General features: G+C 46.2%; 2 protein-coding genes across 2 annotated transcripts; both read right to left on the reverse strand.

Annotated features, from left to right (window-relative positions):
• Positions 1–444: 444 nt before the first annotated feature.
• LOC138372414 (uncharacterized) lies at positions 445–4,086 on the reverse strand. The gene is made up of 5 exons (XM_069337899.1): positions 3,942–4,086; positions 1,261–1,596; positions 993–1,167; positions 807–912; positions 445–720 (listed from the first exon to the last, which is right to left on the reverse strand). The coding sequence occupies exons 2-5, from the start codon at positions 1,594–1,596 to the stop codon at positions 567–569; spliced, it is 771 nt and encodes a 256-aa protein (XP_069194000.1). The 5' UTR covers positions 3,942–4,086; the 3' UTR covers positions 445–566.
• A 6,449-nt stretch (positions 4,087–10,535) lies between these two features.
• Positions 10,536–10,925, reverse strand: LOC138372309 (uncharacterized). Its single transcript, XM_069337593.1, has one exon. It carries the CDS (start codon positions 10,923–10,925, stop codon positions 10,536–10,538), a length of 390 nt encoding a protein of 129 aa, XP_069193694.1.
• Between the last annotated feature and the right edge of the window lie 525 nt (positions 10,926–11,450).

Raw genomic sequence — 11,450 nt, forward strand, 5'->3', positions numbered from 1 at the left:
CTGAACGGTTCTGATAAGGGTTGTTACTGTGAGGGAAGTTTAAGCCCATAGTTTACCCAATCACATACAGTGTGACCAAGACTACTGCTACCCCTCCTGCCTGTCAAGGCAGAAGGTGATTGGCTCTTATATTGCCTGATAGGCGTTAAAGTTAAATGAATGCGTTTGGGGAAGACTGCCACCGCTTTAAACAGCCTAGTAAGAACAGGTTGCCTTACAGTCTGTTCACCGCTACTCTGCCGATCTCTAGCTGGTAGGGGTCGGCAGCTTATTTGAACTTACGCTATCTAACCAGACTGACAAAAAACTAATAAGGTGTCCACATTGACACATTATCCCCTTTGCCGCGGCGACGCCCCCCCCCCCCCCCCCCCCCGTCACATTTCTATACCACATTTGCAAGATGGGCGGTGTTTACAAACTTCAGAGAAATAAACCAGACAATGCGTTTATAGCATTTATATTACAACACAATATAATCTCCAGAATTAATTTGTATCAATCGATAGATTTAGACGTTTACTGCCATTGAATATAATATTACAATGAGAACTGATGGGGAACAACTATTGAGCGTAGAAGCGTGGAGCCTCACAGATGACGCGCCTCAGGTGGAAACAGGAGGAGTCGTGCCAAGTGACACCATCGTTATACAGGTTGTTTAACACCGCCAGACAGTCCTCGTTGCCTTCATCGTTGTCTGGCTGTGGTAGTCCTCGCCTGGGGAAGACAAGTGGTTCTCAAGGCCATGATCATTACCAGTCAACACCAATAGTTTTGGTTACGATCAACAAACCAGTTCTCACCTGCCAGTGCTAGACCAGTTAGAGTAGGGAGAGGAAGTGCCAGATAACCACGACCAAGACCTAGAGTTACGTTTGTTGCCGCTCGTCCAGATGTCGCTGATGTAGTCTGAAATTATACCATTTTCATTACGTCCAAGTTAGTCACTCAGGGCGTAGTTAAACACCCAGACCAGCTTTTCAACTTACGTGTAATCATATAGTTGGAAATTAACCCTTGCTTCCTGTGACTTTCAATACTGACTGCCTGGAAACCGTTGCCAAGCCCAGAGCAGTAATAGGTTGCTTGCTCCCAGGTGTAGAGTCGACCAGAGTCGTGACACCATGAGAAGTGGTATGCTCTGCCGTCCACTACCTCGTCAACCTGATAAGTTATAAAAAATTATGTGATGGCTCATTTTAATTACCAGTTAACCTTAAATACGTCCATATGAAAGGAAAATGGAACTCATCTTACCAGGGGTTTAGCAGCATGGTTGCATAAAGATGTAGTTGGACGGAAGGTAAAGTGAGTCAATAGTGGAGATACTTGTTGAGGAATAAAGACCCGAGGCTGGCTTGGCAGTTGTGGCTGAACAAACACAGGTTGTTGGGCTGGTAGTTGTGGGAAGGGTTGCTGGGGTTGAGGAGGTTGGGTGGGGCCGCCTTCAGGTACCAAGAGGTTTCCACTTGAGGTAACGAATGGCCTGTCAGTGGCTCCCAAGATGGCGGGAGCAGCGTTGTTATTAACGAAGTATTGGGCCCAGGATGGCATCACTGCCGCCGCCATCACCAGAAATATTATGGCAGTCATCTGTAATGAGTATTTATTAAATCTATAAATAAAAATGGAAATGTTCGTTTGTTCAAAACCACTAATCTCCGAAATTTCTTCACCAATGGCTTTGAAATTATCACAAAACTATCCATTTGCATCCGAACAAGTTTCTATACATAAATATCAAATCAGACCGTAAAATGTTTTGAAAAGACTTTCATGAGAGGGAAATCTTCAAAACCTCTTTACCAATTGCTTTTAAATTTTGACAGTTGCATTTGAATAGGCGTGCGTTTATATATATATTATATATGTATAATATATATTATATATATATAATATATGTATATAATATATATAACTACTATACAGATGGCACATCTGCAACTGGTAAAAACTTTTCTAAACGGCGCTATGTGTCTCACATAAGTGCTTCACAAGTTCAACTAATTATGTTACAATTCCATTTCAATGTTTGCAATTACATTGATGAATTGAATTTTTAGAGATCTATTTATTTATTTTTATTCTATTATTTTGTATGACATTGCACTGAAAGCAGCGTTTACCATACCGTTGATTTTGGTTTATTTTCCCATTGTTTATCTTTTAACTTTTTTCACCGATAGGAACATCAGATCATTTGGGAATACATCGGGCGAGGGAGTGGGGAATGGAGGGAAAGACGAGGAGGAATGGAAAATGGGGAGGACAAAGGAACAGGAGTGGGGGGGAGTAAGAGGGACAGGATGACTGGCAGGACGAGGGGGATGGTGGAATGGGGGAATAGTGGGAGAGGACTGGGAGACGGGAAAGTTACCGTGGCTCAGAAACTAACAGTTGCAGAGCCACAACAACGTGTGGCCGGAAACAGTTATCAATACAAACGAAAGTCATTTCAATTTACAGTGTGAAGTGGAAGTTTAGTGGGACCGAGAAGTTTAGTATTTAAATGTATAGTTAAGTTGCAAGTAAAAAAAAAAAAAAAAAACCCTTGGAAATTAAATAATTTTGCAACACGAGCAATGTATATGCTACCGTTAAGTCTAATAGGTATAATTTACACAAGATTTTAATAGTGAAGTTTCACAAATAATGTATCTCTTGACAATACCTATCCAATGTTTAAAGTAATTACTTTTTAGCCAAGGTTAACGTAAACGGTGAGTCAGCTATTTCATGAAGTTTTCCATGACAGGTTCAGCATTATTACCAGTACAATAATCAACGTTACACACCGGGTCTCCGGTGTGTGAAATTACAAGAGCACGTTTAAGGCAGAGTATACCTCACTGGAGGCGAGTTGTGATCCCACTGGCACGACCACCGGAAAATTATTGTATGAAGTGAATAGAAGGCAAGGTGTTGACGGATTAGTTCTGTTCTTTATGCACAATTTATTAAACTTTGAGCGTTTCGTCAAGTACTAAGCAAAGATTCACAAGTGTTTTTTAATAGAAAGTTAAGGATGCAAGGGCGAGATTGGTATACGTAATATTTATAGTAGCGTCAATAAAATTTGTCTAGACTGGTATCAAATGAAGATAAGGGTCGTCATCTTTCATGAGAGCCATAAGGAATATAGATGAATTTTTAGCAGAGTCATTCCTATAGTTAAATTTAATATAATTTAGATACAAGGTTTAACCGAAATCAGTAGGAACAAGAGTTTACCTGAAGGTGCTACATTAAATTACGAATGTGTTGGCAAATTCCTTGCAATACCCGTTACTCAAACTAATCTGCAACTTACACTTATTACTTCAGAGGCGTCGTAAGGTTTTAACTTCTCTAGTGCAGACTAGTTTGGATGTAATAACTTTGCTCAAAGTTATTAATAAAACTTAAACTTATGGATAGTTAGGAGTTACATTTGCAAGTAACAATTATAGTAGCTTCCAAGTGAAATACATGAATATCAGTAAGTGAATAGTACCCAACCCGTCATCCTCACCACAAGTAAGCTCAGAGCAAGGAAAGTTTAGTCTTATTTAGAAACCAAAATAATAGCATTTTAAAATTTGAGACACTTAAAGACTTTAAATATTCATATTTAAAATTTCATTTTATTAGGTTAGGAGCAGCTTAGCAGGACATGAATTTAGTGGATATAATCCACGTAGTTACCTACATCTATAAGATGCCATGGATTTGTTTAGTAATGTTATACTAATTAAGTGCATAATCTAGTTAATTGACAAAGATTTGACTTTGTCAGGACGTCACCTGTGTGGATGTGATGATAATCTAGAAAACAATCCTTACAAAGATTATGAAACATTTAACTATACAACGTCTACCATAGTACTTAATTATTACCTAAATATTATTACTAACAAAACTTAATTATTAACAATAAAACTTAACATAATAACGCAAACCTTCACTATAATAGAGCGTCTTACTGTGGAGGTGAGGAGGTAACTGACACACCTCGGCGCCAACTCCCACTTTTATACTCACCACACTGCTTCTCATTGGTTAATAAATTCTGCAGCAACAGTTCCTTCCTGGCTTGTAATTGGCTACTCCTCAACAGGGGTCCAAGATGCTAGTTACTCTTGACGCTACGACCATAACATGCAAGTGGCCAGATGCCGCCGCCAGAAGTGGCCATTGACAATATCAACAATGCAGGCAAGGGCCACTTAACCCCATAACTAACCGAACATTACTTGACCTCCTTCACTGTTATGTTTATTTTGTTTATTTATTGTTTAGAAATTTATTATTTATCGTCATTTACCTTATTGTTAGTTACAACATAGAGATGGAGAAGAGAGGGATGAGAGGAAGACTTGCGCTCCCAAGACAGACACTCACAGTATATTTAGCACTAATGTAAAAACTTTTACTTGTACTAAAATGCTTATAAAAGGTTCCCATACCAAGGAGAAATAATAAGTTTACAGTTGTAAAGTTTCTCTAGTAGTGTGAACTATATTGAAGATGAATTGTCAGTTCAAATATTATTATAATATAAGAGGGGAAGGACTCCTTCATCCATCATCTTTACTGATCCCCCAGATATGTCACCCCCCCCCCCCATGTTTTTTTCTTTTTATTTTGTAAACACAAATACAACATAAAAGAAAAGCATGAACATCATCATTCACATTTACAAGGCAAGAAACACATGAACAAAATTGAAGAGCAGTAAAACAAACACACAAACAAAAGTTGTACAATACACATAAAATGGAAACCTAAACATAGGTAATATTTAAACAGTCTGAAAAGAGAAAGCACCAGAGCACTATAACCCAACATAACCAGGAAAGAAACACGAACAAAATTAACTGTATCTCACAGCACATCAAAACAGGTAAATAAAGCAACACAAATCAAGAACCACACACACAGTTAATCATCATTATATTTATCCGGAAATAGACGACGAGCGTACTTCTTCCTGAAGGCATCCCACTGAGCCAATACCTCCGCAGACAAGGAAACGTGACGACGCGATCCCCGCGGTCGATACATGAAGTACTTCCGCCCTCTCCACGGGGGCGGAAGTCACGGGAAGAGGCCACACAGAGCTCGGCTGCACTGGCAGTGGAACCACAAGAGGCTGGAGCACAGAAGCTGGCCCTACAGAAGGCAGCAGCACAACGGGCACAGTCTCAGGGGACAAAATCACAGAGGGCGATGACACAGACGCTGACACCACAAGGGGGTGGAGTAACAAAGGGCGGCTGAGAAGTGGGCAGCAGCGCAGCAGTTGGCAGCACTGAGGACAGACGCACGGAGGGCACAGACAAGGACGCTAGAGGCATTGGGGTCGCAAGAACAGAATCTTTCCTAAGAACCATCACCAAGTCCCCTCCATCTACCGCAACCGCGGCCGGCGCCACAACCGCCCAACCCGGGGGAACCAGCAACCAGGGATGTGGAGGCAGCTGGAGAAGACACAGGATCAGTTGACAATCCCATCACAGGACCCATCACCACCGCAGCGCAGCCCACAGAAGCCGCAGGCACCCCAACATCATTGCCCACATCACCATCGAAAGAAAACGAACTCCCAGAGTCACAAAAATTCCTGACGTCGGCCCAGGTCTCACCACGAGGTGGAGACATACTCGAAGCTCGCCGAAATCGCTCTTAATACAGGTCGTCGGAACTATCACCCCCGCTAAGATTTACCGCAGTAGAACCTCTGGTCGGCCGCACAACTCCACGCAGTGCACGATCACTCTACATCGCAACCTCAACAACCCGGGGAACAGGACCACACACCGCGGGAGACATCACCGCATGCACGTCAACATGGGCCGAAGACACATCTTCCGGAGACAGTGCACGCCCGGGCGCATCCTCGATGACTAGGGGCACTAGACCACACACCACAGGAGACACAACTGGAGACTTGACTGGAGATAGGGGCAGGCGGGCATGGCTGAGGCAGGGGAGCTGGGGATGCACTAACTACCACCCCGACACTCACACCCCCAGCCACATGTAGGCTAGCATTTGAGAACGGCAACGGGGCACCAGACGACCGGGAAGCATCATTCATCACAGCAGCACCTGGTGACAGGTCCATGACTGCCAACGGGGCAAAGTCCTCCTCCCTAAAAAAGTTCAGAGGGCCAACCCGGCTTGCCCTACAACCCCCAGCCTGGTGGCCCGATAGCCCGCACTGGAAACAAGTCCGGGGCTGACCTACATAGAATATGTGTACCATGAAGCCCAGAAGCAGGAGAGACGAAAGATGGAGGCCTTCAATTGCATCGCCACTGTGTGGGTCCCATTCGGGATACTCGTCCACTAACTAGAGGAGACAGCATTGATATGGACACTCAAGACCAGCCCATATCGGGTGAAGTGACGCTGGAGTCACTTCACCCACGGAGACAGGGAACTCGAAGGGAGCACCATAAACTCCCACATAGGTAGTTTCACTGCATCTGTTCAACACTTCCACTGAACCACCACCCTCAGGCATAGTAAACATCTTCCCATCATAGCAGTCCACAAAGTCACGATACACAGCCGTGGAGCTGAATTTCATAACAGCTATATGCCCGGATACAAGTTAAAAGGCGTATACGGATGCCACATTCACCCGCAACATATCAATCATGACCACTTCAACAGCCGGGTATGACGCTGGTCCAGTAAATTCCAGGCCAATGGGAACCCTCAGGTTCACTGGGGGGAGGGGGCTGCCATCCCTCCAGCCGACACGGCCTAAAGGGCCCACTCACAAATACAAACTACCACTGACCAGCAAAACAGGAGCTCACAGGCGACACGTCCGCCTCCACCAAGAGCTAGGCGAGCACCCCGACATTCCCCAAGTGATTTGCTGTTGTTGCCTGGTCCCCAGATACGTCGCCCCCATGTGGTCCGATATTGCTGCCTTGTCCCCAGATACGTCACCATACAAAGTGGTCGATATTGTTGCCTGGTCCACATATGTCACCCCTAAGTCGTTTTGTATTGTTGCTTGGTCCCAAGATAAGTCGTCCCCCCCCCCCCTAAGTGGTCCGATATTGTTGCCTGGTTCACAGATACGTCACGCACATTTTTTTTTTTTAATTTATGGAAATACACAATATATACAAAGTAATCCCAGTGTCAAGTCACTAGTACAAACACAAGAATCTTGAGGTTATCTTGAAGTGATTTTCAGGGCTTAGCGTCCCTGCGGCCCAGTCCTCGACCCGGCCTCCTTTTTATTACACCCCCCATCCCCTCCAGGAAGCAACCCATAGCAGCTGTCTAACTCCCAGGTACCTATTTACGGGTAGGTAACAGGGGCAAAAGAAACTCTACCCAGTTTTATTTCCCCTCCACTGGGGATCGAACTCGGAACCTCACGACTACGAATCCGAGCACTATCCACTCAGCTGTCAGGCTCCCCAACAGAGGAACAGTATAAAATCAAAATATCATAAAACACCAACATGATACACAAACGAAAATACACAGAAGTACTAAAAAATAGAATGTAAATAAAACCAAACCAAACACAGGAGCTTCCAGGGTAGCAACATAGACCGGGAACGAGGTCAAGCACGCTTCACTGGTTTCTACTGATACTTATACTTCTCTGGAAACTGTTGCACAGGAAACCAAGAACAGTAAGAATCCCAAAGAGGTGACTCCTCCTTGGTTGGGCGGATTGGGCACCACATAAATTCAGGAATGACGATCTAGGGAGGCGTCCGGACCTGATTCAACGACATGGGTCGAAGACACAGATGACACAGGCTAGAGAGGCAGAACCACGGAAGCGCATGGCACAGAGGACGAAGATCTAGAGGACAGAGGACAGCTGTGCAGAGGGCAACTGTGCAGAGGCTGGCTGCACAGGGGGCAGACGCACGGAGTTGCATACACATTCTGTAGAACGGGGAGTCCTCCAGCACTTTCTGAGCAGGGAGGGCAGACGCGCTGACCTCCCTGACCACGCCCTCCCTGAGGGCATGGTCAGAGAGGCCAGTGGCATGGGGGCTGTCAAAACAGAATCCTTCTTGAAAAGGATTTTAAGAAGAATCCACAACTGGGGCCACAACCCAGGGGGGTCACCAGCTATCGGGGATGCAGAGGCAGCCAGAGAAGACACAAGAACAGCTAGGCAATGAGTCCACTACAGGACCCGACACCGCCGCAAGACGGCCTACAGGAGTCACAGACACCCCAACAGCATCACCCACATCATCCGCATCAGAACTCAAGGAAGACAGCGAACAGCCAAAATCGCCCACATCAGCATATGAAGCACGAGCAGGGCAAGGGGACGCATTGTGAGCCACACGAGATCGTCTCGAAACTGGCCGCATATTATCAGTGTCCTCCAACGCCTTCACGACCTACACAGGCGAGCCAGGAGAATCATAGTGTGACAGCTCGCAGGCACGCTCCGCAAAGCCATGCAAGACTTTCCCCGGAGCAACAAGCGGAGGCACCGGACCATGCACCACCACACACGACGCAATGGGAACAGGCACGTCATCTGAAATACAATGCAGCACCACTTTCTCCATCCACCAAAGAAACCATGTCCTCCAAAGAAACCGCCAGAGGAAAAAGGCCACGGGGAGGCGCAGGCTGGCACGTCACAGACGGGACCACACGATCCATGGCCAGGACATCATCATAACAACCTGGGAGCACAAGGACGACAGTGACATCCGCCACATCACCACACACAGATGCCTGCACGTTCACCAGCAGGGAAAAGTCTTCTTCAGGGAACAAGGTCACGGGAGCCGCACTATCTGCATGGCAACCTGTCGCCTGGTGCCTATCAAGACCACAATGGAAACACATTCTAGGCTGTTTAGCGTAAAAGATGCGACCGTTGAGGCCAAGAAGTATTATGGAGGAAGGAATCGGAGACTGAAGGCACATGGTTATAATACATGGCTCGTTCGAAACGCCTCGCCATCTGCCAGACAGTACAACGTTCATCCGCACATTCACAACAGCCCCAAACTTGCCAAAAGAACGCTGTAACAGGCCCTCCGGGAACTCGAACGGTATTCCATGCACCACAACATAGGTCAACCCGTTCTCGCAAATTTAATAAGTCAATATTGACTTATTAAATATGTGCATAGGTGACATACTTAACATAATAGTTTCCCTTGAAAAGCTTCATGGAAAACACCGACCTTACCTAACCTACTTAGTATGTTAAGATAAGCATCTTATTGCTTCGTAATTACAATTATTACCTAACCTATACCTATAATAGGTTAAGTAACAATTGTAATTACGAAGCTATAAGATGCTTATTTTAACATACTAAGTAGGTTAGGTAAGGTCGGTGTTTTCTATGAAGCTTTTCAAGGGAAACTATTATGTTTAGTATGTCACCTATGCACGCAACTAATAAGTCAATATTGACATTAATTTGCGAGAACGGGTTGCATAGGTAGAGGAACCACTGCGGTCCGACACTGTTACAGTTACACCGTCACCAGGCAAGGGGGGGGGGGACGTCCTCATATCATACGAGGCCTCCAGCTCCTAGAATACCACAGAAGATCCGAGCTTAAGAAGTACCAGGCCACTGAAGAGTAGCTTCACGCCACACATGTTCGCCACAGCAACATGCAGATCAAGTATCACCACCTCCACCGACAGGTAGGACGCCAATCCAGAAAACTCCAAGCATAGAGTTTCAGAATGGCGGACAGGAGGCAAGGGCAGCCCCATGCCGCCGGCTAGCACGTCTAGAAGGCCCGTGACAGGACCGGTCACACAAAGCACCGGGTCAACACTGGAGGAGTGATGATCACACATCCGCACCCTCTGCCGACCATCCAGCCAATCACCGTCCCCCCCCCCCCCCCAAGTGGTTCAGTAAAGTTGCCTGGTCCCCAGATGCGTCACCTCTACAGTGGTCTGCTATTGTGGTCTGTTCACCAGATACGTCACCCCCACATCCCAAATGATCTGGTATTGATATCTTCGTTATCCTCAAAGACACCTCAAGCACTGTTTATGAAGGAGAGATATAAGTCTGTGTAATTTAAGTAAGTAGGTTAGATTAGCATTTTAAAAGCACTACACTTACATTCTGTGGTTGATTGTTCAATAAATCACTGAACTATGTGTTTACCAGATCTCTTGTAATGGGGTCCCAGACCTTATGGTTATCCTTCGCTTTAGAGTTTGTTTTTTCTTTTTATTTCGGAAACAAATACAACAAAACAGAAAAATATCAACAGCATCATTCACATGAACAAAGCAAGAAACACACTGACAAACTGTAGAGCAGGGAAAACACAAACAAAAGTCATACAATACACAAAATGGAATTATAACCATAGGTAACAATGAAATACAGTCAATAAAGAAAAAACACTTGAGCATTATAACCCAACATAACTAAGCAAGAAACACATGAAAAAAACGAATCACATAGCTCATCAAAACAAATAAATAAAGCAACACAGAGCAAGAACCACACACATTTAATCATCATCATATTTATCTGTATAGAAATGACGCAGTTACTTCTTGCTGTAGGCATCCTGCTGAGCCCACAATTCCGCAGATGCGTTAACGTGACTACGTGATCCTCGCTGACGATGCATGAAGTCAGGAACATCCAGTTCGGCGCCCTCCACCACGGGGGCGGAAGTCACGGGAAGAGGCCGCACAGAGCTCTTTGGTACAGATGGTGGAGCCCCATGGGACTGAAGCACAGGAGCTGGCCGAACACAGGCCGGTAACATAACGGGCAGAGTCGCAGGGGACACAATCACAAAGGGCGATGGTGCAGGGGCCGACACCACTGGGGGCGGAGTAACAAATGATGGCTGAGCAGAGAGCAGCCGTGCAGCGATCGGCATCACCGAGAGCAGATAAGCGGAAGGCACAGACATGGACACCAGAGGCATGGGGGCCGTTGCAACAAAATCTTTCTTAAGAACCAGCACCAAGTCCCCACCCTCTCCCGCAACCTCGGTCGGTGCCACAACCTCCCAACTCGGGGAACGAGCAACCGGGGACCAGGGCCAGGCGTCATTCCCACCACAGGACCTCCACTGCAGCAACAGGGCCCACAGGAGCCGCAGGCACTCAAACAGCGTCGTCCACATCATCATCCACAGACGACGAAATTCTGGAGACCCCAAAATCCCTGACGTCGGCCCAGGAGTCACCACGAGGCGGAGACAGACTCAAACCTTGCCGCGAACGCTTGGACACAAGACGCAGGTGGTCGGAACTATCACCCTCACCAGGAGGCACTGAAGCAGAACCTCCAGTCGGTTGCGCAACTCCCTGCAGCGCACGATCACTCAACATCGCAGCCTCATCAACCCGGGGAACAGCACCACACACCACAGGAGACTTCACAGTGTGAACGCCGAAACGGGCCGAAGACACAGCTGCCGGAGACAGTACAGGCCAGGGTGCCGCCT

The sequence above is a fragment of the Procambarus clarkii genome, chromosome 38 (assembly GCF_040958095.1).
Source record: "Procambarus clarkii isolate CNS0578487 chromosome 38, FALCON_Pclarkii_2.0, whole genome shotgun sequence".
NCBI classification, from domain to species: Eukaryota; Metazoa; Arthropoda; class Malacostraca; order Decapoda; family Cambaridae; genus Procambarus; species Procambarus clarkii.